Source organism: Myxine glutinosa, chromosome 2 (assembly GCF_964187855.1).
Source record: "Myxine glutinosa chromosome 2, kmMyxGlut1.1, whole genome shotgun sequence".
NCBI classification, from domain to species: Eukaryota; Metazoa; Chordata; class Myxini; order Myxiniformes; family Myxinidae; genus Myxine; species Myxine glutinosa.
In genome coordinates, this window is record NC_136262.1 from 203,989,463 (window position 1) to 204,017,014 (window position 27,552).

General features: G+C 43.3%; 1 protein-coding gene across 3 annotated transcripts in view; it reads left to right on the plus strand.

Moving 5' to 3' along the window:
* GPAM (glycerol-3-phosphate acyltransferase, mitochondrial) overlaps positions 1 to 27,552 on the plus strand; it is a 110,176-nt gene that overhangs the window by 21,409 nt on the left and 61,215 nt on the right. For 2 of the 3 annotated variants that reach the window (XM_068104635.2, XM_078772188.1), the window contains exons 4-10: positions 11,892 to 11,965; positions 12,775 to 12,888; positions 13,088 to 13,216; positions 14,532 to 14,631; positions 14,771 to 14,907; positions 15,280 to 15,388; positions 26,974 to 27,186. In XM_068104635.2, the coding sequence (XP_067960736.2) occupies positions 11,892 to 11,965; positions 12,775 to 12,888; positions 13,088 to 13,216; positions 14,532 to 14,631; positions 14,771 to 14,907; positions 15,280 to 15,388; positions 26,974 to 27,186 (876 nt within the window). The remainder of the gene's footprint in view (positions 1 to 11,891; positions 11,966 to 12,774; positions 12,889 to 13,087; positions 13,217 to 14,531; positions 14,632 to 14,770; positions 14,908 to 15,279; positions 15,389 to 26,973; positions 27,187 to 27,552) is intronic. The other variant, XM_068104636.2, reaches the window with a different exon arrangement.

The following is a 27,552-nucleotide window of genomic DNA, read 5'->3' on the forward strand; positions in this document are numbered from 1 at the left end:
TTGGCCATTAAAACTAATTTGCGATTAATCGTAACTGCGATATGCGAACTTCCGGACAGTGAGGCCTTATTTTTGGTACGTACGTCAACGTACGTATGTCCACGTACTTACCTCCCCGCACGTACGGGCACGCACTAGCAGCAGCCACACAACGACTGGGCATGATTCCAACTGATCGTAACGAAAACAAAGCGATGTTCTGATCGTCACGAAGCCAACAAGGCTTTAAGAACGAAAAACTGGGTTACTTCGCAAACGTCATTTCCGGTTTGCGGTTTTGACAAAACTGATTTTGCTTGTTCGGCGATATTTTGACAAATTCTAATAAAACCGCGAAGATATTTGTGAAATGAACTCAATAGAAGTGTTTAAGACATGTTTATGTTTCGAAATCTGCAAAGTTGTTTTGGTCGTGTCCGTTCTCCTTTAAGCTGTGCTTGAAGCTGTTGTCCTGTGAGCCGCCTATCACGCAAGCTGTTGACTCTCAGAAACTTGTCTTCTGGTTCTGCTGTGGCTTTGGGTCCGCCAGACCTCTTCCTGTCAGAGTTTCCTCCAGTTTCTCAAGTGCCTTTTGATGGCGTCGGAAACTGTACTCACTGACACCTTGGCTTTCTTTGCAATTTGTCTAAAGGAAAGACCTACACTTTTAAGGGTTATAATGGTCTGTCTGTCTTCCTTTGTTAATTGCCTTTTTCTCGCCATTATGATAGCAATATACTTCTTCCTGCAGTGCAATATTGTCCAAATAATGCTTCAGAGGGTGCAATAACAATCTGTTCCAATACTGCTTTTATACAGACAGGGGGTTTGTAATCAAGTAATCAGCAGAGGTTGGGACACCTGTAGGAATTGTTTGGCATCAACTTTCAAGGCTTCATTTACTTACATTGCTGCAGAACAGCTGCAAGTTGTTAACCCATTACTTGTTCCCTGAAGAAGGCCTTTTTTACAATATAACTGTGCAATTTACATTATTTTCCCATTTTTGCTAACCTAAACTTTTTTTTAACCCCGAGCAGTTTACTGCTTACTTATGTACCATTTCAGGTTATTCACTGGACTTGAATTGCTTAAATTTCAAGAAAAACTGGAAAAATTGAGGTGTTCAAAAACTTTTGACCGGTAGTGTATGCAACAATAATATTAGAGAATATAAATTTATGATGTTATTGCTCACATGGTCTGGCAGCCTTATTGGATCAAAGAAAAAAAAAAAACTCCCCTTCAAAAACAAAAGAGTTGGCTCGCACCAAGTTGACTGTGCAGGGTAAGTATTCTATGCAGGGGCAGATCCAGGAGGGGCTCACTTGGGGGAATGTGATTCCCCAATAACCTTCCATCCCCAATCCCCACCTCACACTCCCTCCTCCGCTACCATATTTACTTCCACCATCTGCAATAGATGGAAGTAATGTTTTCAACCATGTCAGTTTGTTTGTGTGCAGGATATCTCAAAAAGTTTTAAAATCATCAGCCCACGGGTCCTAAATCAGGTGAACATCAGCCCACGGGTCCTAAAATCCTGCTCTGCTTCTCTATCTCACCCTCTCTGTTCTCTTCACCTTTTCTTTTGCTTAAGGTCATCTACCATCTGCTTGGAAATCAGCCAACATTACTGCTTTACATTAAAAAGGTGCAAAAACAGATCCTTGCAATGACAGAACAATCAGCCTGCTCCCAATCATCAGCAAGGTCATGGAATCCATCATCGCTTTTGATATTAAATCCTTCCTCGTCTCCAATGGCTTGATCGCTGATCATCAATTTGGATTCAGACCAGGTCATTATACTCTGGACATGCTGCTTCTGCTGTCTCAACAATGGATGGAGGCCCTCAACTCCAAACAGGAAATCAGAGATGTCTCCCTTGACATATCACATGCCTTCGTTACGGTCTGGCACCCCGCCCTGCTCACCAAACTCTTCTCCTATGGTATCCATGCAAATCTCCATGCATGGCTTGTGGACTTCCTCTCCTGTTGCAGTCAACGTGTGGCCCTGAATGGAGTTCTCTCATCTCCCCTTCCTGTTAAGGCTGGAATGCCTCAAGGCAGTGTTCTGGGCCCTGTGCTTTTTTGGTATTCATCAATGATCTTTCCGAATCTCTGGAAAATCCTCTCTATCTCTTTGCTGATGACTCCACCCTCTGCCGCTCTTTATCTCAAACCTCAGATTGGCAGGCAGCAGCCTAGCCTGTTCATCTATGCAGACCTGGACAAAATCACAAACTGGTAAAACAAGTAGAACATGTCTTTCAATCCTGACAATTCTAACACTCTCACTATGTCTCTCCGAAAAGACCATCTGGAAAACCCTCCCATCTACTTTCTCAACAATCCTCTTAAAGAAGTTCTGTCACGCAAGCTCTTGGGCCTCACTATCAGCCATGATCTTTCCTGGGAAAACCACATTTCCAAGCTGGCCTTCAAAGCCAGTCACCGACTGGACATCCTCCATCGTACAAAGTCCTTCCTTGGCACCTCTGAGCTCCTCACCACATACAAAGCTTTCATCCACAGCTTGATGGAATACTGCTCTCCCCTCTGGGCTGGTGCTCCTGCCTCGCACCTAGCTCAGCTTCACGCTGTAGAAACCAAAGCTTTCAGGATCATTGGTATCTCCCGTGATGAAGCTGATTCTGAGGGCCTTTCATTCTCTCACCGCAGGCAGGTAGGTGGTCTTTCTGTCTTCTACCGACTCCTATCTGGCCGAGCTCCCCCTGCTCTATCTGTGCTCTGTCCCCCAAATATTCCTGCAGAACGGACTAGAACTGCCAGCAACCCTCTTTGGTGAAACTGCCAAAATCATCTCTCTCTGCTCACCTTCACTCTTTCATTCCTCTTTTTTTCCCACCTCTGGAACAAACTCCCACACTCTCTTCAATCCCACTCCTCCCTCCAGGTCTTTAAAACAGCTGTTCACCACCATCTCTTATCTTCCCCCGTCCAAAACCTTGATCTTTTCTACCCCCGTTAATACACCCCAAATCCACCTCTTTCAATTTCCGACTTCATTCCTGAAATTCCTAGTAGTGTCAATTTGTTGCTCTCTCTCATGCAATTTGTTTATACCATGTACCCCTTTCCTCCCCCTCCCCCATCCCCCCCAACCCTTTCCCTTCCACAGATCTCCCGATGTCCCTGTTCTCTACTGTTGTGCTTGTGTGCTTCCCTCTCACTCCCCATCTTGTCTCCCCCTCCCTTTATTGTTTTATGTGTCCGTTTGTTTTTTTGTGTTTTATGTGCTAATGTGTGTTTAATGTGCTAGCTCTTACACGAGCCTCGATCTTGTAAATAAATAAAGAAAGAAATAAAATAAAATAAAATAAATAAATAAAATAGTTATTTATGGATTTTGGATTTAATCTGGTGGAGAGGTTGTGTGTGTGCCAAAGAAGAATTGATTAGATTTTGTTTAAGATCTAAATCCGGATACGATAATTTTTAAGCGATTCTTCACTATGGAGTGTGTTGTGATCTGGTAAAAACAATACATAGCATGATATTTCAAAGAGTTATGGACAGATTCGGTCGAAACTTGGTGGAGAGGTTCTTTGTGTGAAAAAATGAAATGAATTATCATTTTAAGGCCATTTTCCCCACTAGAGTGGGGGTTTAGCCTTGCGGGCCCCACGACAATCATGGTTTCCTTTTTGAGGCAATGTTTTTATGGCCGGATGCCCTTCCTGACGCCAACCCTTAGTCGCCTCTTACGATGCGCAGAGAAACGGTGTACCTATTCTAAACCGGGGTACACACCGGGAACCGGTGACAAGGACAAAGTGATTGTGTGACGAGGACAAAGTGATTCAATATTGAAGATCCAAATCCGGATTTTAAAATTTTTTAAGTGATTCTTCAAAATTAAAAGATGGGGCGAAAAATGATATATATCGTATTTCAAAAAGTTGTGGATGAGTTATGATAAAGCTTCGTAAATGAGTTGGTTAAGTGCCAAGAACAAGCCAATTAGCTTTTGGTTCAGGTCCGAATCCAGATCCGGCCTCAGACTCAAATATGTGCATTCATTTCTACATATTGCATGCCATGAGCTACCTCTTTCGACAAAAACGCCAACAAGAAAGCAAATGACCGACTGTTACGGATTTGTCACTTCCGTTATGGTGGCTTTCATCCACTTGAGACATTTCTGGTTCCATATATTATTATTATTGTTGTTTGAGGGAAATAGCAATTATTATTGTCAAAAGGTAAAAGGAATGTTTTAAAAATGAAACCGGATCGGGAACCGGAAGACAAAGACGAAGGAGAAGAAGAGAAAAAGGGCGGAGCGAATGAGTCGGACAAGAAAGCCGAGTTGCTCCGGGTTCTGAAGCGAACTTTCGGGTTTCCGGGAGAGGAATTCCTACGACGGAGTTGTCATCGCTGTGACCGGTCAACCTGCATGTCGGGTTTTGCGATCGATTCAGGAGAGAATAATCGCCGTGTCGTGCGCCACGAGACCGGGTCGTCGGCCATTTTGACTCGCGCAGGATTTGTGCTTCGCTCGCGGTTTCGTTTCTTTTCGACAATTCTCACCGCATTCAGACGTCGATCTGGGGCGTGTGTGTGACGGGGATTTTTGAAGGCTAGTTCGTCCATACCCGAGGGTGTGATCTCTCGGTCGCCTGTAGGGCGCCTTTGGATTTCCCAGTCGCCTTGAGGGCGCCTTTGTACAGCTTCGGCTGTGTGACTGCCCTGGCCATCCGCACTGGATTCTGGTCGTTTGGACATCGTTCTAGCGATCGCTGGAGCGAATCAACTTCGTCTTTGAGCCGGGAATAAGAGACATTGGGGAATGTTCTTGTTACACTCACTTGGAGCACAGTGAGTTATATATTGCAAAACTGATGAGTACAATCATAGGACATATTGATTGTACAGGGTCCGTCAGGGAGGTGTGACGATTTTCAGAAAACTCGTACACAGTTATTTTTAGTCGAATTTCAATTTTTATTGTTTTTAAAGACTACATATATAATGCCATATAATACACTGTAACAAAGACATTTAAAAAATGTAATTCATGTTTGAAAAATGACCATCTAAATGGCGGCCGTTCTTGTCCAAGCATTCTTGCAGACGCGCGGAAAAGTTCCAGCATTTCACAGCAGAGCAGCATCCCTCAGCAGTTCCAGCGTTCTTTCTGCGAACGTAAACCGCCGTACGAAATCATTCTGCTGCAGTTCTTGAACCACCATGATTTTGTACGCGTGATAATGAAGGTCCAAGTGCAAAATTCGACAAACTGATCTGTCTGACATCCGTAGAGCGTGCCGTACCGCTGACCGAGGGCTGGCCTCCACAGCTCGTCGAACCCTTTCGATGTTTTCCGGGGTCCTAACGGTTCGATCACCTCCCCGAGCTGCTCCCGGCCTCACAGATCCAGTTATCCTGAAGTTTTTTACCCACTTCAATATTGTGTTTCGAGACGGAACGGCGCCACGTCGACCAACATTGAAGTGAGTACGAAATCTGCGCTGTGTAAGCACCACCGAACTACCCGTTTGAATAAACGTCTCAACAACAAAGACGTGATGTTCAATCGTCCACAGCTCCATGGCTACTGAAATGGCGCCTAACAACGAGTAACCAACAGCCATCACGCATGCGCTAGACCCCCCACTTGCATTGTTATACCCAATTCAAACATGAATTACATTTTTAAAATGGCTTTGTTACAGTGTATTAAATGGCGTTATATATGTAGTCTTTAAAAAAAAAAAAAATTGAAATTCGACTAAAAATAACTGTGTACGAGTTTTCTGAAAATCGTCACACCTCCCAACGTCACACCATCCCCTGTACTTTTGAATACTATTGTTGTTGTACCGTTATTCTTGTGTGATCTCAATACAATATTTGTTTGTGAGTAACAATTGGGGTGGCTTCTCCATTGATCTTTGACACACAGAATAACACATTTTTCTGCCATGACTCCTCTCGGGGCTCAGAGGTACACCGTGACCAGGGGGTCGGGGAGGAGCACGTAACACCCACATGCTACAGTTTCAAGTTGTACGCAACCTTCAGAGTCCCAGTTATCATCCTTTCTGGCCCTGGAAACTGAGTCACCTCCCGCATGCATCTCCACATCTGGTGCCTCTTCTTCAATGATGCTTCTACCGCTGCTGGCTCCTGCCAATGGCTTAGAACCTGCTCGTAGAGCTACAGACTCGCTTAACTGAGCACACGAGACAGGCCACACAGGCACTGAACCTAATCCTGTCTGTGATCTGCTCATTTGCGACAGTAAACACAGAAGTCATGAGTGAACTGGTGGATCTCTACCAATATGACCTGCCATCACCAATAACAGTTGTTACAGAGGTGCAAAGCTGGCAGATAATGGGGTCTGATAATGGGCTAATTTTAGCTGGTCCGATTCCAGTTGACAAACACCATTTTGTTAATGTAATCCATTAATGTATTAATTGTTTGTGGAGATTATTGTATACCAACACCATCCTGTGAGGTATTGGCACAACCAAAGTTTGATTAGAATAAAAAATAATCCTGGTTTTAGAGATAAAACCAGAAATAATTATTAGCCGTTTAAATATTACAGTGAAAAACGTTAATCATTGTATCATTTTAAAATGTCCAGGAATTAAAAACAAGACACGCTTATACCGCAAAAACATTCCCCTCAGTGGCGTCAGCAGACCAGCAGCAGCTAAGCGGCAAACAGTTGGAAGTTTGCTTTGTGACTTGTGAAGCTTGCTTCGGTGCATTACTTGTGGGACTAGTGCAGTTATGAAGGCAAAATTACCATCTAGCATCATTTGAATATGACTAACTTGTAAAATCACAGGTTTTTACATCCCTAATCAAAATCGGTCTTTGCTTTTTTAAACTTTTTGTTTTAATTGGAGAATGTCAGCAAAAGCTTGATAACTATATTCCTTAGTATCATTGCGTGGAAGGGGGGGATCCATAGTTAGAATGTAGTTGGCCTCTGGTATGCACCGTGTTTTGGGTAGGGTACACTGCCATGTATGTAGGTAGCAGGGACCTGTTATGCTAAGCTGCATGTAATATGTGCACTGAGGGAATGGCAGTGATTGCAACCTTTCGGATAGACAGGGAAGCTTATATGTGTAAAACCTCCCTGTAAAGCAGGTGAGTCTGGCTGGATGACTGTCTGACATGGATGCACTTCGTGCTTCAATTCACGATCTATTCAGCTGTTGTGAACAAGCCATGGCAATGAGGTAGGCAGCAGAGCTGCTAAGGCAAATCTCCTGAGGGCAAAGAGCGCCACCCCATCTCGATCAACGACCAGTGAGGACCAGCCGCGGGATAAAAACTGTCACGCGCTCTGGCTCTGTCTGCTCTTCGTCCCCCAGTGCCGATTGCTGCTTTTCGTCGCTTGTGATGGCATTTTGGAATGCGGTGTACAGGCCAAGAGACAACAAGACCATTGGAGCTCCAGGCGCCCAGAAATTGATGCCCTTGCCTTGCCTGCTGTGGCACATCAGTGACATCCGCGTCATGCTGGAAAAGTCCTCACCTGTTTCGCCTTCATCTGTAAGAGTGATTTATGTGGTTCCTCGGGCGATAGGATTGTTTACTTCCTTAATTGTATACAAGTTTGCACATTCCCTTCTCCCTATACATGTCTGTCATGTCCCATGGTTTGTTCCATTTTCCACGTCCCATCCACCTCTTCTTCTCGCATCTTTTTTTATTAATAAATAAACCTTTATAAGAGTAAGATACATTTTCCCATCTTTTGCCTTGCACACGCATTCCACTGCCGAATTTGGCTTAATTACTTTCACCACCAAAGGTGTACGGAGATCCTTTTTACCCCCTTCTGTCCGTTTGCCTGTGAGCAGAATTTCTCAAAAAGTTGTGGACGGATTCAGATGCAACTTGGTGGGCACGTTGGGCGCATGACAAGAAATAATTGATTAGATTTTGATTAAGATCCGAATCCGGAAACTATTATATTTTAAATTTTTAAATGATGCTTCACCATTGAGTGATAGGATATCCATAAACGATATCGAGCATGATATTTCAAAAAGTTGTGGTCGGGTATTGACAAAGCTTGGTGAATGTGTTGGGTAGGTGACAAAAACAAGCCGATTAGATTTTGGGTTAAGTCCAGATGCAGATCCGGCCTATCAGTAGGATACAAAATGTAAACTGTCAAGTCTGGTGGAGGTATGCGCTGTACCGATTGCCTTTCTAATTGGGAATAGCCTTGGGGAATTCTAAGGTGAATCTGAGCACAGGGCAATTCATATTTGAACGCAGTTTAGCTTACCACCTTTCGGCTGTTCGTGGAATTAAAGATCATGGCGCTGAGGCATATTGTGTTTGTGAGCCTCTGACATGATAAACACAACCTGGGCATAGGATGTTTGGGTGTAATGTTACTCTTCATTTTGTATTCTAACTTTATTTGTTCCAAAATGTTGTTAATTATCATTTAAGAATGCTTAATAATGTACTACCTTTATCAATATTTTGTGACAGTTTTTTGCCAAGCCAAACAGCTCTCCCTTTATCTGATTGCTAACTGCATTCTTGGACTGAATAACTCTGAGAAAACATAGTGAAAGTGCATCTATGAACAACAACGTATCATTCATTGGCTGAATTATTGGTTCATTTGTTTTATTTAATCTTCTGTTTGAAAGGATAGCCAATTATTAACAAGTTGTCTTGCTTTCAATTTCAGCCTCATCTTTGCCATTAAAACTTGCATATCAGCTTGCATGACGTGGCATGACACAGCTCTGCTCACTATCATTAAAAGCCAATATTTTGATCTTGACAAACCCACTAATTCTTAAATCACTCATTTCTTCCATGTTGCTTGTTCATTCAAGGGTGAATTAAAGATCTTTCTGGGTATTTTGTATTTCCGGCTCAGACTATTTTACCAGTCCACCAGTCTTTTCACTGCTGATGTGCAAGTAGGTGTTTATTTGGTGAGTTTTGTTAGCATTCTTCAATTTTATATTAATACTGTGGTTAGTGCTGTATTTGATGTTTGTGTGCTTTCATATGTAAGTGCACTTTCACAATATTCCCCATCGTTGTTGTAATCTACCTACAACTCATTGCCTTGAATGAGCCATGCCTCGTCATATCTTCGAAGTTAAGCAGAGCCAAAAGCCCATGCGAGATGTCCACATAAGGCTGTGTGTTTGAGGCTAACTAAGGGGTGGCAGGAAAGCTCAGCTGGTAATGTGCTTGCTTGTGAGCTCTCCATTCCTGGACTTGTTCTTCTGTTGAGTCTGACTTCAGAAAAAGACTCCTAAGAAACCAAAAACAATGTGACTGCATTGCCAATATGCCTCCGCGTAGTCCCTGCTTATGACAAAGGTATATGCCCTCGTTGACTGTCCTAAAAATAAACAAGTTTCATTTAAATCCCTTCAGCTGTTCTCAAGTATCACATTTTTACCAGACATGACAGGTTTCACATTGATCGGTGAAGCGGTTTTGGAGAAGGGTTTAAAAGAATAATCGACTTTCAAGCTCGTATCACTCCCAAACCACGTCACATACAGCATCAAAAATGTACACCCTGCATATGTACTGGTAGGGGATCATGTTTGTGAAGTTTTGTGTTGATCGGATAAGATTCATTTTTCTATCCAATATGGCTGCCAAACCATGTGACCTATGACGTCATTTTCAAACTATATGCAGCAATGGTGTTAGATGACATTTGTAAAGTTTCACATCACTATGGTTAGCGTTTTCTGAGATATAATTATTTAATATTTTTCTTCAATCCAATATGGCTGCCACACCATGTGACCAATGACGTTTTCGTGATCAACTTTTGATCGCCATGCCTAGTCGATGACATGTAAAGTTTTGAGTCGATCGCTTCAGTGGTTTGGGAGATGGTTTTTTAAAGGTTTTTGGTTAAATCCAATATGGCTGCCAAACCATGTGACCTATGATGTCATGAATTTAGTAGTTCAATACAAACAGGTTATAGATCATGTGCATGCAATTTCTGATTTTTAGGATAAGGCATTTGATTATAACATTTATGGCTGGTATACCACTCAACCGGTTTTTATACCACTTCACCGACGACGTCATCATTATCATGCTTTTGTTCCACATTGGGAGTACTTGATAATGTGCCAAGTTTCCAAATTTTTCCATTCAGCAGTTTCTGAGAAATACTTTTTAAATTATTTGCGTTCAATCCAAGATGGCTGCCATACCATGTGATTTATGATGTCGCAATTATCATAGAAACATTCTACAAGGGTGTCATTCCGACCCTGAAAGTTTCGTCTCAATCGGACATATGGTTGCTGAGAAAAACAAGGTTTAGCCCGTACGGACGGACAGACGTACGGACAACCTGAAAATGTAATGCCTCCGGCCACCTTCTGGGGCGGAGACATAGAAAGAAAAGAATCCATCCAGAAAGGGGTGTTGCATCTTAAAGCATGCAATCCTTTGGATGGTGACATCTGATTGTTACCTCTGCCACGAAAGGTGGAAGGAGGTTGTATTTTCACCCATGTCTGTTTGTCTGTCTGCGAGTAGGATATCTCGGTTATCGACAGATTCCGACAAAAGTTGGTGCACACAGGTTGGGTGTTTTCCAAGGTCGAATTGATTTGATTTTTTGATGAAGGTTTGGATATGAGAATTGTCGGCTTCTTTTAAAAGCTTTGTGTAGCATTTTAGGTACAATCCTTATCTTGCACGCATGATATATTTTATGGTGCCCCAAACACCACCATTTCAGGGGTTTTTGTGCGTGCGCACTAAGCATCCTGGGGGTGGACTACGTCATTTTGAAAATCGGTATTGAGAGACGTGGCCATAATCGATATATAGCAGGTTTTTTCATAAGATTATGGATGAATTCAGGTGAAATTTGGTTGACATGTTGCGTGTTATGTGTGACGAGGACAAATTGATTAAATTTTGGTGAGGATCCGGATGCAGATCCTATAATTTTTCGTGATTCTTCATCATTGAGTGATAAGCACATCACCTTCACGTATAGCACATGATATCTCTCAAAGTTATGAATGGGTTATGACAACTTGGTTGATTTCACTTCTTTATGCAATTTCTCAGTAGGAGTCCTTTACTCAAAGGAAGGATTACAGAGTTCCTCCGTTGAGTCAGTCCCACTTCTTTGTATGTTGAGTAGGTACATCATGGGTATTGAGCTCAGATGACTAAAAGTTGACGCTTCTCAGGGAGATGTGCCATACCGTCAGTGTTTCTGAGAGGTTATGCAATATTGTTGCAAGTATTGCATCAGCCTGCATCCATGTTTTACTTCGTGGTCTTATTGCCAACATTTCTGATAACATGGGATTGAACTCGGTCTACACAATAAAATGAGTGATGCAATAGTACTCCCCCTTTACTGTGAGCTATCTTGTATAATTCTGGCTGAACAAACTTTTTGACATAGCTTGCTTCACAAAGAATGTTCTACCTCTTGTGATGAGCATTTGATATTCCCTATTGTTACACAACTTCCTGCCGATTATTTTTGAAACACAAAGCCAAAATGTTGACATTTCTACAGCAATGCGTTTGCACCATAACAATGTGGTGATCTTTGTAGATCTTCCATTTGTAGAAGGTAACATTCCACAGCTGCTAGGTTTTTTTTCTTTTCTTCCTAATCTAATTTTATTTAGTCTCGAGTTGAGAATGCGAACGTAAATGAAGTTGAAGGCTGCACTTTCGGGTTGGATGAAATGTTTGCCAGCTGCCTTGTTAGGTCTGCATAGGCCTGTAAAGGTGTCCAGAAAATGCATAAAAATGAAAAGGTTTGCCACATTCTTTGCTCAGTTGGTGCTTAATTGCACACGGTGTGCAAATGACCCGTGGAAGGTTTCCATTTCTCGTTTTGTTATCCATCATTTTTTTTAGGAGCTGTTATTTACTTCTACAACTGACTCCATGGGATTAAGGAATGTGATATTCGTGAACGAGAACCACACCAGGTAAGAAATGCGTTCCGCCGAGGAATTGTTATTGTTAGGTGTAATCTAACATGACGTGCACCCGCAACCGAGAGTGCTGAAGTTCATCTCTGCTTCCATGGAATTCCTTCCCACCTTTTTTCCTTTACCTCAACCCATGTGCCTTTCCTCCCACTCTCTGTAAATGTGATTTGCAGCCGTGACATGTTCGATGTAACCCGAGCCTCGTGACACCCTGTGGCATTGTGGTTCTACGTGGAATCAGTTTCTCTCTCTCACCCTCACTCTCACCCTCACCCTCACTCTCACTCTCACTCTCACTATCTCCTACTGTTACTGCAACCTTCAAAACTTGATTAATAATTCTTTAATAGTTCTCTTTCCATTTTTAATACCCAATACCCGAATGTGAGCCAAAGCAAACACTTGCCTGCAGCACCTCTTTGAGCACCTGCTTTCTGTGAATGGAAAGGCCTGTCTTTGTCTTGCTGGATGTATAGCCCTGTCTTACCTCCCTCCCTCTCCCCCACCCCTCCCAAAAATCCTCAATGTCAAAAGCATTTTTTCCTACTTTCAAGAATTTCGTCGCCCAGGGCTGTTCAGGGAGCCGAGCTGAAATGAGCTTAAACTCTAACCTAAGCCTGATCAGCTGTCATTTGGAATTACATGGCAGTGGAATTGCCTACCTTGGCATTGTTGCTGCAGGGATAGTTGAAAATGAAGCCATATATATTGCCATGTGGGGTGCAAGTGAGGTCTGTTGTGGTAAGGAGTGAGGAGTAGTTGGTGGAAGGTTTTGAGATTTGTTTTTGTTTTTTTTCCCCTTCCAGGTATCGAGGGTGGCTAGCCAGGCAGGTGTGCTACATACTGTTTGTTAATGAACGTGACGTTGCTGAGAACAAGTACCCAAAAAGAATTGTTGAAAAGATTTTAAAGCACAAACGGTATTTCCCCTTTGAAAACAGCATGCTAATTGCAAAATGCATTGCAAATAAAGAATTTGATTAGTTTAACGAACTTGTCAGTCTTTGCGTTGCGTGTATTGAGCTTTCCTTTGTGTCTCTTCTGACTTTGAACTTGTTCAGCTTAAAAAACATAAATTAGGACAATGTGTGAATTTCTCTTTGCAAATGTTTTTCGCAGGGTCCAGAAAGCCTTTAGTGACTCGGCCATTGGATCTGGATCCAAAGGTAAGGCCGCAGAGAGGGAGAAAAGAAACGCAAAAAGAATCTTGTCTCGGATGGTGGCAACGGTTTCACCATTTTTGCTGCGGTGAGTGGTATCACCTCATCGTATCACCTTCAGGTGACGGTATGTTCTGTGCCGTTTGGATTTGTATTTTCAAAACACGTTTTCTCACATTAGTTGAAATGAATAATGAGGGCTCAGGTGTCGTTTCATACAGGACTTTCAAAATGACACAATCGTTACACAATGCATCGGCACACATGTGCAAAATCCCTTAGCAACAATGGTGATTGGGTCTTAATATATCATGGGTGTGAGGTAAGGATTGATATGTAGGCCTATACGTATCTAATGTATTCTGCGAATTTGTCGAATTAATATATTTCTTCAACGTTGCGATTTATCATCAATTTATTTAGCTACTCAGGCTCACCGAGCTCCGAAAATAACTCAAAAAGACCTCGGAGAAAGGGGTGTACCTATGCACAACAAAATAATTGGAGAACTTTCCCAGTTCACCGACAGGCCTGAGGCCCTGCATTCCAGACTATTGGCAATGTGGTGCAAGCCCCAAAGAACTGTGGACGGGGACGCGCTACCCTAACCCTCGACAATCACTGCCAGTGAATGCACTGTGAACTTTGTGGGAGTGCCTGCTGTAAACATACCATGCTTGGTGATTTATTCGATGGACGTGCGGAATTGGAAAGACAGTCCTGTGCGGCATTACCCACCAAGTAATGGTATCCAACTCTTTGAAAAAGGACAGCTTCAAGACGTCAACATATACAATTTTTGCCAGCTATGGCTACCTGGGTGCCACTGTACCTGGGGGAGGCACCATATATCTGATTTGGGTGCTTCTTAACTGCAATGGGATGGTCATATCTGGTGCTTTTGAATGCACAGGGTAAAGTTAAAATCAACTTTTATAATTACGATATTTACCATTAATCGTGTTGGCCAGAGAGGGAGGGCAGTGCTCTCTGGCCTCAATGTCAAATTGAGGCCAGAGGGCAGAAGAAGGGAGGGCAGTTATAGCCATGAAATGGTGGTAGGAACTCGACACCTCTCATCCACAGATATTTCTCGTATTTTTATATCTTTGTGAGTGTGATTTGTGAGTCCAGGAACACAATTATGGCCATCTATTTTGAAATTGCCACTATTTTGTTTAAATGCCAAAAATAATGTTTAAACGAGAATTTTATTTGCAGATTTCGTGCTAGCAGCGGCATGCTAAAAACGCGCCTTTTAGCGGAAGCGAGTCATTGAGAACGTACACACAGCACATGTGCGAAAAGGCCTTGTTAACATTCATACGTCGTTTTAAAAGTCCCGTATTGTACAAAGTTGTTGAGACATGTATTTATGCAGTTTCATTTATACTGTGCTGCAGGCTTACTGGTTGGGTGTTGCTGAAGCTTTTCAACAGCTTTTTCAGCATTGTGCTGGTTCACAACGGTCAATTAAACATAGTGAAGCAGGCAGCAAATGAGGTATGTTCGAATGTGATTAATACAGGGCTTGAAGGAATGAGCTGTATGCTGTCAAACTCTCAAAGAAGATAAACCAAGGTCATAATGCTTCCTCTGTTCTCACTCTTTGTCTCTCTCTCCATCCCTCATTCCTTGCCAGGCAAATGTCCCTCTCATTTTTCTACCCATCCACAAATCCCACATCGATTATTTGCTTATCACATTCATCCTCTTCTGCCACAACCTACAGGCACCTTTCATTGCCTCAGGGGACAACCTCAACCTGCCGATCATAGGGTGAGTTCTCAAGGTTTCTGTAAAACATTTTTTTGGTGTGTGTAAAATAGATCAGTATTGATCTTGATGTCTTTGGCATGATGGATATCATGAATGATTTGGATTGTACAACTTTAGTTTTTATACCTTCAATAGTTGATGTCGCTACAAACCCCTGTGGAAAACCCAGTTACCCCATAGACTTCACCATGCTTGTCACTGTTATAATAGTTTTTCCCTATTCTCCCCTCCCCCTCACCACATTCCCTCCTGCCTCCCCCTCCCTCACTCCCACCAATATTTATTTTGTGCAAATTTATTTGAGTGCTGTGTCTACTCGAGTTGAAAATGGGAAAAGTGAAAGTACAATGTGTACTGTTGTTTTCCTGGCAGGTTCCTGATACAAAGGCTTGGGGGATTTTTCATTAAGCGCCGACTGCAGGAAGAGAATGGACATAAAGATGTATTGTACAAATCTCTCCTTAATGCGGTGCGTGACTTGGTGTGTGGTGAACCCTGCTATTTGGCCAATTCTTAAGCAGATTAAAACTGTACTTTCAGTAATACGGATTTTACTGAAAGTGTAACTATGCTAAAAGCTCAGGTTTGTTAGAATCTTGGCGTGAGAATAAACTCCCCTTGACAGATTGATGTTGATCTGTCAGAAACATACAAATATATTACTCCAGTTCCTGGCTTGGTTCATCATTGATCCGTATATCTCTACCTGAGGGTGGGTGGCCCATGGACCACTTGCCAAATCCTAAGATAATATAGTTCTTTACCATTAATGTAAGTGGTTACAGAGAGTTTATGCTCTCTATAACTAATGAAAAGTGACCAACTGATGCCAATTTTAAGTGCACGCCAAAAATTTTGTGAAAGGAAATGCTGGATACTATTTCTAAATTTAATTTATAAATTCGTAAAATTTAGTGTGCACGCTGTGCATATAATGTATATGTATATATATATATACACAGTCACGTGAAAAAGTAAGTACACCCCATGTAAAGTTTTGACTTTTTGAACATATTTCAACATACAGCTATTTGATCTTCATTTCAACAATATTGATAGATAAAGGTGATATAATATAACAAATATCATGAAACATTTACATTTTGTAGTCCATTGTATAATTTAAATAAACATAAATGCAAATTTCGCATGTGGAAAAAGTAAGTACACCCCTACATTTATCACTACTTCAAATACCTAAAATTAGAATCAGGTGCACCAGCTCAGGTGCAAATGATTAGAACATCGTTGGAGAGGATCTTGGAGGAACCTGTCTTATTTAAACGTCAGAGATTTCGTTTGGTTTGCTCTTTGTTGTTGAAGTGTGCGGCGTCACCATGCCTCGATCAAAAGAGCTCTCTGAGGCCTTCAGAAAGAAGGTTATAGATGCCTACGAGTCTGGGAAGGAATTTAAAAAGATCTCCAAACAATTTGAAATCAATCATTTGACTGTCCGGAAGATCATCTACAAGTCGAGAAGATTCCAAACAACTGCCAACTTGTTCAGGCCAGGCCGCCCAGCAAGTTCAGCCCGAGAGCAGACCGCAAGATGCTGAAAGAAGTCTCTAAGAACCCCAGAATGTCATCACGGGACCTACAGGTAGCTCTTGCCACTGTTGATGTCAAAGTGGACCAGTCTACCATTAGAAAGAGGCTGCACAAATTTGATCTACATGGGAGGTGTGCCAGGAGGAAACCTTTGCTGTCCAGAAAGAACATCAGGGCAAGACTAAAGTTTGCCAATGAACACCTCGGCAAAGACCAGCACTTCTGCAACAATGTGCTCTGGACAGATGAGTCAAAGGTAGACCTATTTGGCCACAGTACCAGAAGACATGTTTGGCGAAAGCCAAAGACAGCATTTGACCACAAGAACCTGATACCAACTGTAAAGCATGGTGGTGGAAATATATGGTTTGGGGCAGCTTTGCTGCATCAGGGCCTGGGCAGCTCTCCATCATCGAATCCACTACGAATTCTTCATTGTACCAGAGGGTGCTTGAGGATAATGTGAGGCCATCTGTCAGAAAGTTGAAGCTCAACCGAAGGTGGACCTTGCAACATGACAAATACCCTAAACATACCAGTAAATCCACCAAGGAATGGCTGAAAAGAAAGAAATGGAGGGTTCTGGAATGGCCAAGTCAAAGCCCGGATCTAAATCCCATCGAGATGTTGTGGGGGGATTTGAAACGGGCTGTGCATGAAAGAAATCCCTCAAACATCGCACAGCTGAAAGAATTCTGCATGGAGGAGTGGGCAAAAATTTCTCCCCATCGATGTCAGAGACTGGTAGACAGTTATAAGAAACGCCTACTTGAGGTTGTTTCTGCCAAAGGGTGCAATACCACCTATTGGAGCCAAGGGTGTACTTACTTTTTCCACATGCGAAATTTGCATTTGTTTATTTAAATTATACAATGGACTACAAAATGTAAATGTTTCATGTTATTTGTTATATTGTATCACCTTTATCTGTCAATATTGTTGAAATGAAGATCAAATAGCTGTATGTTGAAATATGTTGAAAAAGTCAAAACTTTACATGGGGTGTACTTACTTTTTCACGCGACTGTATATAACTCCTCCCTCCAGGTCTTTAAAACAGCTGTTCACCACCATCTCTTATCTTCCCCCATCCAAAACCTTGATCTTTTCTACCCCCACTAATTCACCCCAGATCCACCTTGTTTGAAATTCCAACTTCTTTCCTGGAAGTCCTGGCAGTGTCCATATGTTTTATACCTCTCCCACCCCCCCCTTCCACCCCCCCCTTCCACCCCCCCCTTCCATGCCCCCCCCCCAAAGCCCTCTCCCTCCCACAGTTCTCTCGATGTCTCCATGTCTCTCGGTCCCTGCTCTCAAATGTTGTTTGTGTCCTTCCCCCTCTCCCCATCTTGTCTCCCGCTCCCGATGTTATTTGTTTTATGTGTGTTTGTCTTTCTGTGTGATTAATGTTCGCTCTTTCATGAGCCTCGATGTTGTATACAAAAAAAAAAAAAAAAAAAAATTGTACTGTGTATATATATATACACACACACACACACACACACACACACACACACACACACACACACACACACACACACACACACACACACACACACACACACACACACACACACACACACACACACACTGTTAATGAAGTCACACACAGTGTTAATACACACACACTGTTGATGAAGTCACACACGGTGTTAATAAAGCCCATGTGCATCTTTGAACTTTTAATGTACACATGATAAAAACAAACTAAATGGCATATGAAAGCATAATTCATAAAGTATTGTTATCCTCCGCCACCAAAGGTGGACTGCGGTTGTGTTTTCACCCCCATCTCTTTGTTTTTCTGGCTTTGAGCAGGATATCTCATAAAGTTGTGCATGGATTCAGACGAAATTTGGCAGAGAGGTTGTGTGTGACAAGGACGAAACTATTAGATTTTAGTGAAGATCCGGATCTGGTTCGTTGAATTTTTGTCCCCCGTCGCTCAGCGAAGCGAAAGGGGGACTATGGCTTTCCCCTCTGTCCGTGTGTCCATGCGTGCGTAAACAAAGGACCGCATTCGAATTTGGTGTGTGGGTGCAACCCACGTCAAAATCCAAGATGGCCGCCGCCATGTATGTCTGATGCCATGTATGTCTGAACCTTGTAACCTGCATATCTTGAAAAATAAGCGAAGTACCAACTTCTAATCTGGTGTGTGGGTGTATCTAGGCATAAGGAAGAACGCTATTGAAAATTGGGTCGCGACGTCAAAATCCAAGATGGCCGCCGCCATGTATGTCTGAACCTTGTGAGATGAATATCTTTAAAAATAAGCGAAGTACCAACTTCTAATCCGGTGTGTGGGTGTATCTCGCCATAAGGAAGAATGCTATTGAAAATTGGGTCGCCACGTCAAAATCCAAGATGGCCGCCACCATATATATGTCTGAACCTTGTGAGCGAAATATCTCGAAAAATAAGCGAAGTACCAACTTCTAATCTGGTGTGTGGGTGTATCTAGGCACACGGAAGAAGGCTGTTTAAAATTGGGTCGCCACGTCAAAATCCAAAGTGGCCGCCGCCATGTATGTCTGAATCTTGTGAGAAGAATATCTTGAAAGATAAGCGAAGTACCAACTTCTAATTTGGTGTGTGGGTGTATCTCGGCATAAGGAAGAACGCTATTGAAAATTGGGTCGCCACGTCAAAATCCAGGATGGCGGCCACCATATATATGTCTGAACCTTGAGTGAAATATCTTGAAAAATAAGCGAAGTACCTTCTGGTGTGTGGGTGTATCTAGGCATAAGGAAGAACGCTATTGAAAATTGGGTCGCCACGTCAAAATCCAAGATGGCCGCCTCCATGTATGTCTGACCCTTGTGAGCGAAATATCATATTGTTGTGGATATGAGAATGGTGTTTTTTTAAATTGTTTTTATTGTATAGTACATTGTAAAAATATCGCCCTCCTTCCTCCAGTTGTGTATAAAGGTCAAAGTGTGTCCCGTAATTAGGTCATAAACAATCACGTTTAGCCAATCATAGATTTCCTCCTTGTTGGTAGTTATTTCCCTATTCTGTGTATTAGGCTAAGGATTTGTCTTCCATTAATTAATACTCCATTGCACCGAATTCAGACAAGGTAGATTCCCTGCACATTCCCCTTTCCTCAATTGCCAACTGCATTGAGCGGTTCGCTGAATTCTGCTGCAGCTGTGGGTTGTTGTTTTCGCTCCAAGACTCCATTAGCCACGAGGTCGTCTCGGAGCCAAAGGTGGGAGGAGTCGGCCCAGCGCCGGGGACAAGGCGTGGTCTAGCCAACGCCCCCTCTAAGGGCAGGGTCGGTGAGCCCTCGCGACCAATCAGGGCCGAGGTGAGCTCACCGATGGGCGTGTCCTAGCGGCCGGCGGCTTGATCGCCGGGGGGGGCGATATAAAGTGCGTGCGCATGCGTCAGGATGGTGGTTAGTAGTTGGTTGTTGGTGGCTGAAAGAAGAGACAGCAAGCCTTTTGAGAGAGGGGTTGGTGGTTGGTGGCTGAAAGTACCGTTGCTGCTGAAGGAGGAAGGGTTGATGAAGAACGAGAGTGGCGTTGGAGGAGGACGAGTTGAGTGTGGCGTTAAGTGGCATTAAAGTGGAGCTGAAGAGCCTGGAGTCCAGCACGACGCGCCGATCCACTCGCGATGAACGATACGCGCCGCTGCACACCAAGGCTTTCCCGCCAAGAACGCGGGTGGACTCCTGGAGCGGGACCTCGACGCCTGTAGTGGCCTGGGCCTTCCCATGCCTCCTTCCAGCCAATCCACTCTGCAATTCCCCGTGTGAGTCTGTCTTTTGTTTGTTCTGTCCTGGGTTAATTAAGACTGTAGGTAAGCTAGCATTGCACTGTGTCTCCTTGATTCCTTCTGTCTTTATTTTATTATCTTTCCTTCTTCCTTGGTTATTTTGGTCCTGTAAATAGTAATAAATTATATTCGTATTTCCTACTTCTGTCTTCCTCTTCTTCACATCCGTGTCGCCTTTGTCTTTTCCCCATTGAATATCTGTGGCACGATTTGGCCCACGTTTAAGGAATCGGGTCTTAGTACTTGTTAATCGTTCGGGCCGCGGCCGCCATCCACTCGGCAAATCAACACCTTATCCGCGGTCCGTAACAATATCATAGCATGTTTTCTGCGTGTTCCACTTTGTCAACTCACATCACTTCCCCGACGGGGGACCTAGGCGTAACGCTTGTTTTTAAGTGATTCTTCACCATTGGGCGATAGCGTCAAAAAATTATATATAGCAGGATATCTCAAAGTTGTAGATGGATTTGGACGAAATTTGAAGGAGAGGTTGCATATGTGACAAGGAACAATAGCTTCAATTTTGGTGAAGATGTGAATCCGAATCTGCATCAGAGAATTTTTGGAGTGATTTTTCACCATTGAGTGATCGGCCTAAAAATAATGTATAGCACAATATCTCAAAAAGTTGTGGCTGGACTTGGACGAAACCTGGTGGACAGGTTGGGTGTGTGACAAGACCGAATCGTTTCGATTTTGGTGAAAATCTGACTATGGATTTGGATACGAGAATTATTTAATTTTTTAAAAGTCATTCTTCACCATTGAGAGATCAGTTGAAAAGCGATATACAACATGATATTTTAAAAAGCTATGGACGAGTTATGACTAAACTTGGTGGATGAGTTGGTTAGGTCACGAGAACAAGTCAATTCGATTTTGGTTCAGGTCCGAATCCAAATTCAGTCTATCAACAACAACAACAACACAACATGCATTTTAAAAAGGCCATTTTCCCTGCTAGAGCGGGGGTTAGCCTTGCGGTCCCCATGACAATCTTCTCCATTTTGCCCTATTTTCTGCATCTCTCCTTGTTAACCCCCTTGCCCGCATTTCTTCTTCCACCATCTTTAGCCAAGTCTTTCTCGGTCTTCCCCGTCTTCTACTTCCTTCTACATTCATTTCCATCACTCTTCTCAACCAGTCACTTTCATCCTTCCTCAACACATGACCAAACCATCTCAACCTGTTCCTCTTCACAGCATCAATCACAGGCTCTATTCCCATCATCTTTCGCAATTCATCATTTGTCTTCCTCTCTCTCAACGATACTACGCACATCCGTCGAACCATTCGCATTTCCACCCTTTCCAACCTTCGTTGCTGCTCTACGTTCATTACCCATGTCTCGCTCCCATAAATCATAACACTTCTCACACATGCAGCATACACCTTTCCCTTCAGCTTCAACGACACTCCCCTCATCATCAGCACGCCACTCAATTCCCGAAACTTCTTCCATGCACATCTCACTCGAGCAACCGTTGCCGAGTCTGATCCACCTTCTCCATTCAGCATGTCTCCGAGGTAGCAAAATGTTTTCACACCTTCCAGCTTCACACCGTCTCCAAGATCCAACTCAACATTTCCTCCATCTGCAGCTCCCTCTGTGCACACCTTACATTTGAATGTAGCTGCCACACTGGTTAATGACCCTCTCAGACCACTACATTTTTGATGAACCCACTCAGCGCACATTGTACACTGAATGGAGTTCACTCCGACACCCTTCCTACACACAGCACAGGGCCACTTCCCAGTTCTTTCCACCTCACCACATGCTTTACCACTTGCCATCACCTTCGTCTTTCCGATATTCACCTTCAGACCTTTTGTCTCCATACATTCCTTCCACGTGTTCATCTTTTCCTTCAGTCCATCCATGCTTTCCGCAATCAACACCAGATCATCTGCATACAACTCCCACGGTAAACCCTCCTTTACGTTCTGAGCCAGCACCTCCATCACAGCTACAAATAGTAGTGGACTTAGTACCGACCCCTGATGCACTCCCACCTTCACCTCAAACTCACCACTGTTCCCGTCCTTCGTCCTTACAGCTGTGCGCGCTCTTTTGTACATTGCCATCACTACTCTGATCAACCATTCCTCCACTCCTAACTTCCTCAATGCCCATGTCAATACTTTGCGTGGAACCCAATCGAATGCTTTCTCCAGATCAACAAACCCAAGAAACAACTTCTTCCTCTTCTCCATGTACTTCTCCTGCAACTGCCTCACAATGAAAAGTGCGTCTGTCGTTCCTCTTCCTGGCATAAATCCAAACTGCATTTCGTCGATCTTCACTTTCTTCCTTATCCTCCTCTCCAACACCCTTTCCAATACCTTCATTCCATGCTCCAATAACTTTATCGCTCGGTACGAGCCACACTCCAGAGGGTCACCTTTCCCCTTGTATAGAGGGACGAGGGTACTCAGTTCCCAAATCCACTGGAATGCGGCCTTCTTTCACCACCAGATTACAGATCTCTGTCATTCTCTTCACACCCCAACTTCCTGCTGCCTTCAACATATCTCCCACAACTCCCGTCGGCCCTCCCGCTTTTCTACCCTTCATTGCTTTTATCGCTTCCTCAACTTCCTTCTCAGTTATTTTCTCTGCCGGTCCTAAAACTGGGTTACTCTCTATGTTGCCATCCCATTCATTCTCTGTATTCAACAGCATTTCCATATATCTTTTCCATCTTCCTTTAATTCCATCTGGGTCGACAACGATTTGTCCTACTTCATCCTTCAAGCAGCTCACCCCCATCACATCACACCTCTCTTTCGCTATCTGCTTTGCAATCCTGAATACCGCTCTCTGACCCTCTTCTGAATCCAAGCGTTCTCCGAACATTTTCCTACATGCCTCCTGCGCCTTTGCTACCTCTTTCTTTGCAGCCTTCCTGGCTGCCTTATAACTTTCATGCTCTGCTGTTTCTGCTCCCGTACCCTTCGCCTTCTGCCACTCCTTGAACTTCTTCCTCTTCTCGTCAATCCTCTTTCCAACTTCATCATCCCACCACCATGTTTCCGAGTGCCTCGGTAGTCCTTTTGTCCATCCACCCACCTCACCAACGGCTCCCAACAGACTAGCTTTCATTGACATCCAACCACTTTCAAGCTCAACCACATCATCCTCGACCCTACTCAGCCTCTCTTTTAATGCCTCCCTTACTGTCACCTCTTTCAACCTCCACACCTTCATTCTCGGTTGGTACTTCACCCGCCGAGCTCTCCTCGTACCTTTCACCCTTACGTCGCAGACAACCAAGTGGTGCTGTGAAACAGCCTCCTCCCCCGGGATCACCTTTGTGTCCCGGAGGTGCCCCCTATCTCGCCTACGCGCCATCAGGTAGTCAACGGTTGTCGTCGACCCACCTGACGTGTATGTAACAAGCTTATTATCCTCTTTCTGGAACTGAGTATTACAAATCAACAAATCAGCTCCATCAGCAAACTCCAAAATCCTTTCACCTTCTCCATTTCTCACACCATATCCGTAACCCCCATGAACTCCGTCAAAACCATCCATACTCCTTCCCACATGTCCCTTTAGGTCTCCTCCTACCACAACAACTTCCTCATCTTTCACGTTTTCCATCAGCTTCTCTATCGCACACCAGAACTTGTCCTTCTCTTCATCGCTCCGACCAACCTGCGGAGCATATCCCGAGATGACGTTCACCAAGAGCTTTCCAATCATCATTTTCACCATCATCAACCTATCACTCACTCTAGTCACACTCACCACACTGTCTACAAACTCCTCAGAAAACAGGACACCAACACCATTCACGCCCTCCAGGCACCCTTGCCACACAAACTTGTATTTCTGTCCCTGCCTACCCTTCACCATTCTCACACCACTTCCCTTCCATCTCGTCTCTTGCACACAACATATGTCCACTCTTCTTCTGACCAATACTTCCACCACTTCTCCTAATCTCCCTGTCATTGTCCCTACATTCCATGTCCCAAACCTCAGAAACTGATCTCCACTTCGGGCTGTACCCTGCCCACATGTAGTTGTAATTGTCATGGTTCTCTTTTTTGAGGCAATGTTTTTTATGGCCGGATGCCCTTCCTGACGCCAACCCTCTTAGTCGCCTCCTACGACATGCAGGGATACGGCGTACCTTTTCTTAATTCAGTCTATCAGTGGGATACAAAACATAAAATGTTCAGCTTTGTTTAGGTATGTGCTCTACCACGTGCCGTTCTCGTTAAAGTTGTTATTGCTGTTGTTAAATCCACTGTTCCCCTGAATTTCTTAACGAGTTGACATTTTCTGATAAGGCAACTTCTACATCAGTGGTAAAGTCAACCACAATTACCACATTTGGTTCCCGAACTACGACGATTAAATCTTTCATATATCACCTTGTAACGACGATTAAATCTTTCATATATCACCTTGTGCCACCAAGACTGGAATGCTTCGAATGTCTGACGTGTTTTGAATGATGTCTTCCCAGATACTTGGATCGGTAGACGTGGACAGATTGCTCAGCCACCTCTTTGCCTGACGTATCCTACATAGGACTACATTTTATGGGACTATGTAAAACTATTGTTTACTCATGAAAACAGCATTCTTTAGATGACCCTTGAGCTACGATCACAAATTCAATTCACGAAATTGCTCAGCAGCAACTGGAGAATGTTCTCACCAAGTTGGAAAGTCGGATTGAACGATGTATTAACGAAAGATAGCGGTTATGTTGAAGCCTAAAAGTTTGAACTGTATTGAGTAAGAACTTCATGAATTATCCTTTCATGCACCATTTATAGCTTGCTCCTCTCATGTGGATGGTACATCAAACTTATAAAAGTTCAAAGTTGTACAAGGACTTTATAGAGATATAGACACTCTGTGTATATATTACATATTGTGACGAAAATGCTTTGGTGGGTGAAGGCTAAATTAATAAGGCAGTTATTTCCTAATCCGAGAGGTGGTGCCTCATTTGGCTCCATATACCATATTGTGCAGCACCAATGAGCAATCAGGATGACGTCACACCAGAGGCTTTATAAGCAGCAGGCGTTATCGCTTTCCCCCTCTTTTTCTGGCCGCTCTCCGGGTCTCCTCACTTCTTCCCTCTCTCATGGCAACCATCATACCTCTGACTGGCTCACTCCTCGTCTCTCCTTCTGGTCTGCAGACCTGCCATCAGCGTGTTCCCTACGCCCATGGTCCTGTCTGGGTGCTTGGGAACTGTGTATGGTTTTACCTGGTCAAGCCCTTAGCAACCCACTTTGCAGAGGCATGGGTGGGGCTGTGGAAGCTTGCTCATTGGTCTGCAAATAGCCCACTGTGTTGCAGGCTGAGGGAAGGCCTTACTTACCCCATCCGTCTGCCAGCTTGGAATATAATGATAAGAGATTCCTTTTAAGGAACTTCAACACAGGGTAAGGCCATTAGGCCCATCAAGCCTGGGCCATGGTTGTGTTAGGCATAGAAGCAACACGTGCCGTTTCTAAGTCTTCCATATGACTTGGCCGGGGTTCATACCACCAATCTCCCAGGCTGAGCAGACACTCTAACTCTAAGCCTCCTCCTATGTCTATCCCTAAGTCTGGATTTTCTTTCCTTTAGCATGTCCTTGCTTCTCTCCTGTGTGCATGTGTGTCAATAAAACATAGATTACCTCATAAACATATTTGGCCTCAGTCCATTTTTGTATTAGGATAAGTGCGTCACTGATCAGATTATGTTTGTGTCCATGTAGCTCCATGTTTTTTTTTTCATGAAATTAGATGTCCATCTTGCTCCCTGTTGTGTTCCCACATGGTTTTCTTCATTAATTCTGTATTTTTCTTTTACCCTTGTGGTTATTTGGATTGTAGATGTGCTTTCAGAATCATAAATTATTTTCGGGAGAAGAAGCTTGCCAAATTTTTGGTGTGTAATCAAATTAGTAATGGTTACCCTGAGTGCGATTTAGCGCACTCAATCCAGATTCACCTCCTTGGTCAAGCCTATTCTGTGAAGTTTAACTCTGGTGTGACCAGGTCCAAGTCTTTTGGGACCAAGCTCGGTCCCATTACAATTGGTGTCAGGAGTGGGATAAGAACTTCATTATTTGGGTTGAAATTACTTTTGAGTGGTATTTTTAAATCCGGGGATTTTGGAATTAATTTGGTGTCAGGAAAAATTTATGTTTCAATTTCCAGTTTGGGCACCAAATTGATTTTGTCACTCAGACCTAGGGGGCTAATTGATTATTTTATATTCATGAAATGTAATGGAGGATGCTCAGTCTGAATTAGGGTGGGCATTTCCTTGATGTTACAGCAACATCTATGGAGATGCAGGTAGAGGGGGCACTAGAGGGCAAAGTGGGTCAACCCCCATGGAATGCAGATTCCCCAAACTTGGATAAAGACGTGATAACCTTTGAAGTTGAAGCACTGTACTTGAAAACACAGTTAGTTTATATTGCCCATCACTGGTTTGCATTCTGTTATTTAAAATGATAACTTTTGTGAAAACAAAATGTTTAAAAAGTAGTAAGGTAGTATAACTTGAAAACCACACACAGGTAGAATACCAACTTCCTGAAGTTCATTATTGAGGTATCTAGGTTTATATTGACTGGATATGTGACATGATAATTGTATCGATACTATTTCAGGTTCCAGAAACCTTTGGAATCGTGTGGCATACAGCAAATTTGAACTCGCAACCTCTCTTCCCTGTCACGTTTCCCCACTCAGTACATCGAGCAGTTGTTTCATGAACGTCAGTCACTGGAAATTTTTCTAGAAGGCACGAGAAGCCGTAGCGGTATGCCGGGCCTTCCCAAAGCTGGCTTGCTGTCAATTCTGGTCGATGCCTTGTATTCTGGTATCGTAAATGATGCACTTATTGTGCCCGTGGGCATCGCATACGACCGCATTCTTGAAGGAAACTTCAGCCGTGAGCAACTGGTATGTAAGAAGCAACAGATGGAGCATGCAAAGGTCCTCTCCTGCTGACAATGTTGACAGGACCGACATACACAGGATAAATTAGCTGTCATCATGAATTTCTTTGTATATATTTAATTACACTGTTTTATACTTCAGCTTTCTGCAATCAAATTATCATCGTATGTGTTTTTCTACAATATGGATTTTAATTTGTGTTCTCTAAGGACCGAATTTATGAAAGGCGTTTAGCGAGCGGCTTGCAAACACATGCTTCCCTTAAACTCCAACAAAAACATATTTGTACGCACGCAGATAATTACCTGTTTAAATAGCAATTTACGAAGGGATATTAACATTCATTTAGTTGTGTGCTATAAACAGCCA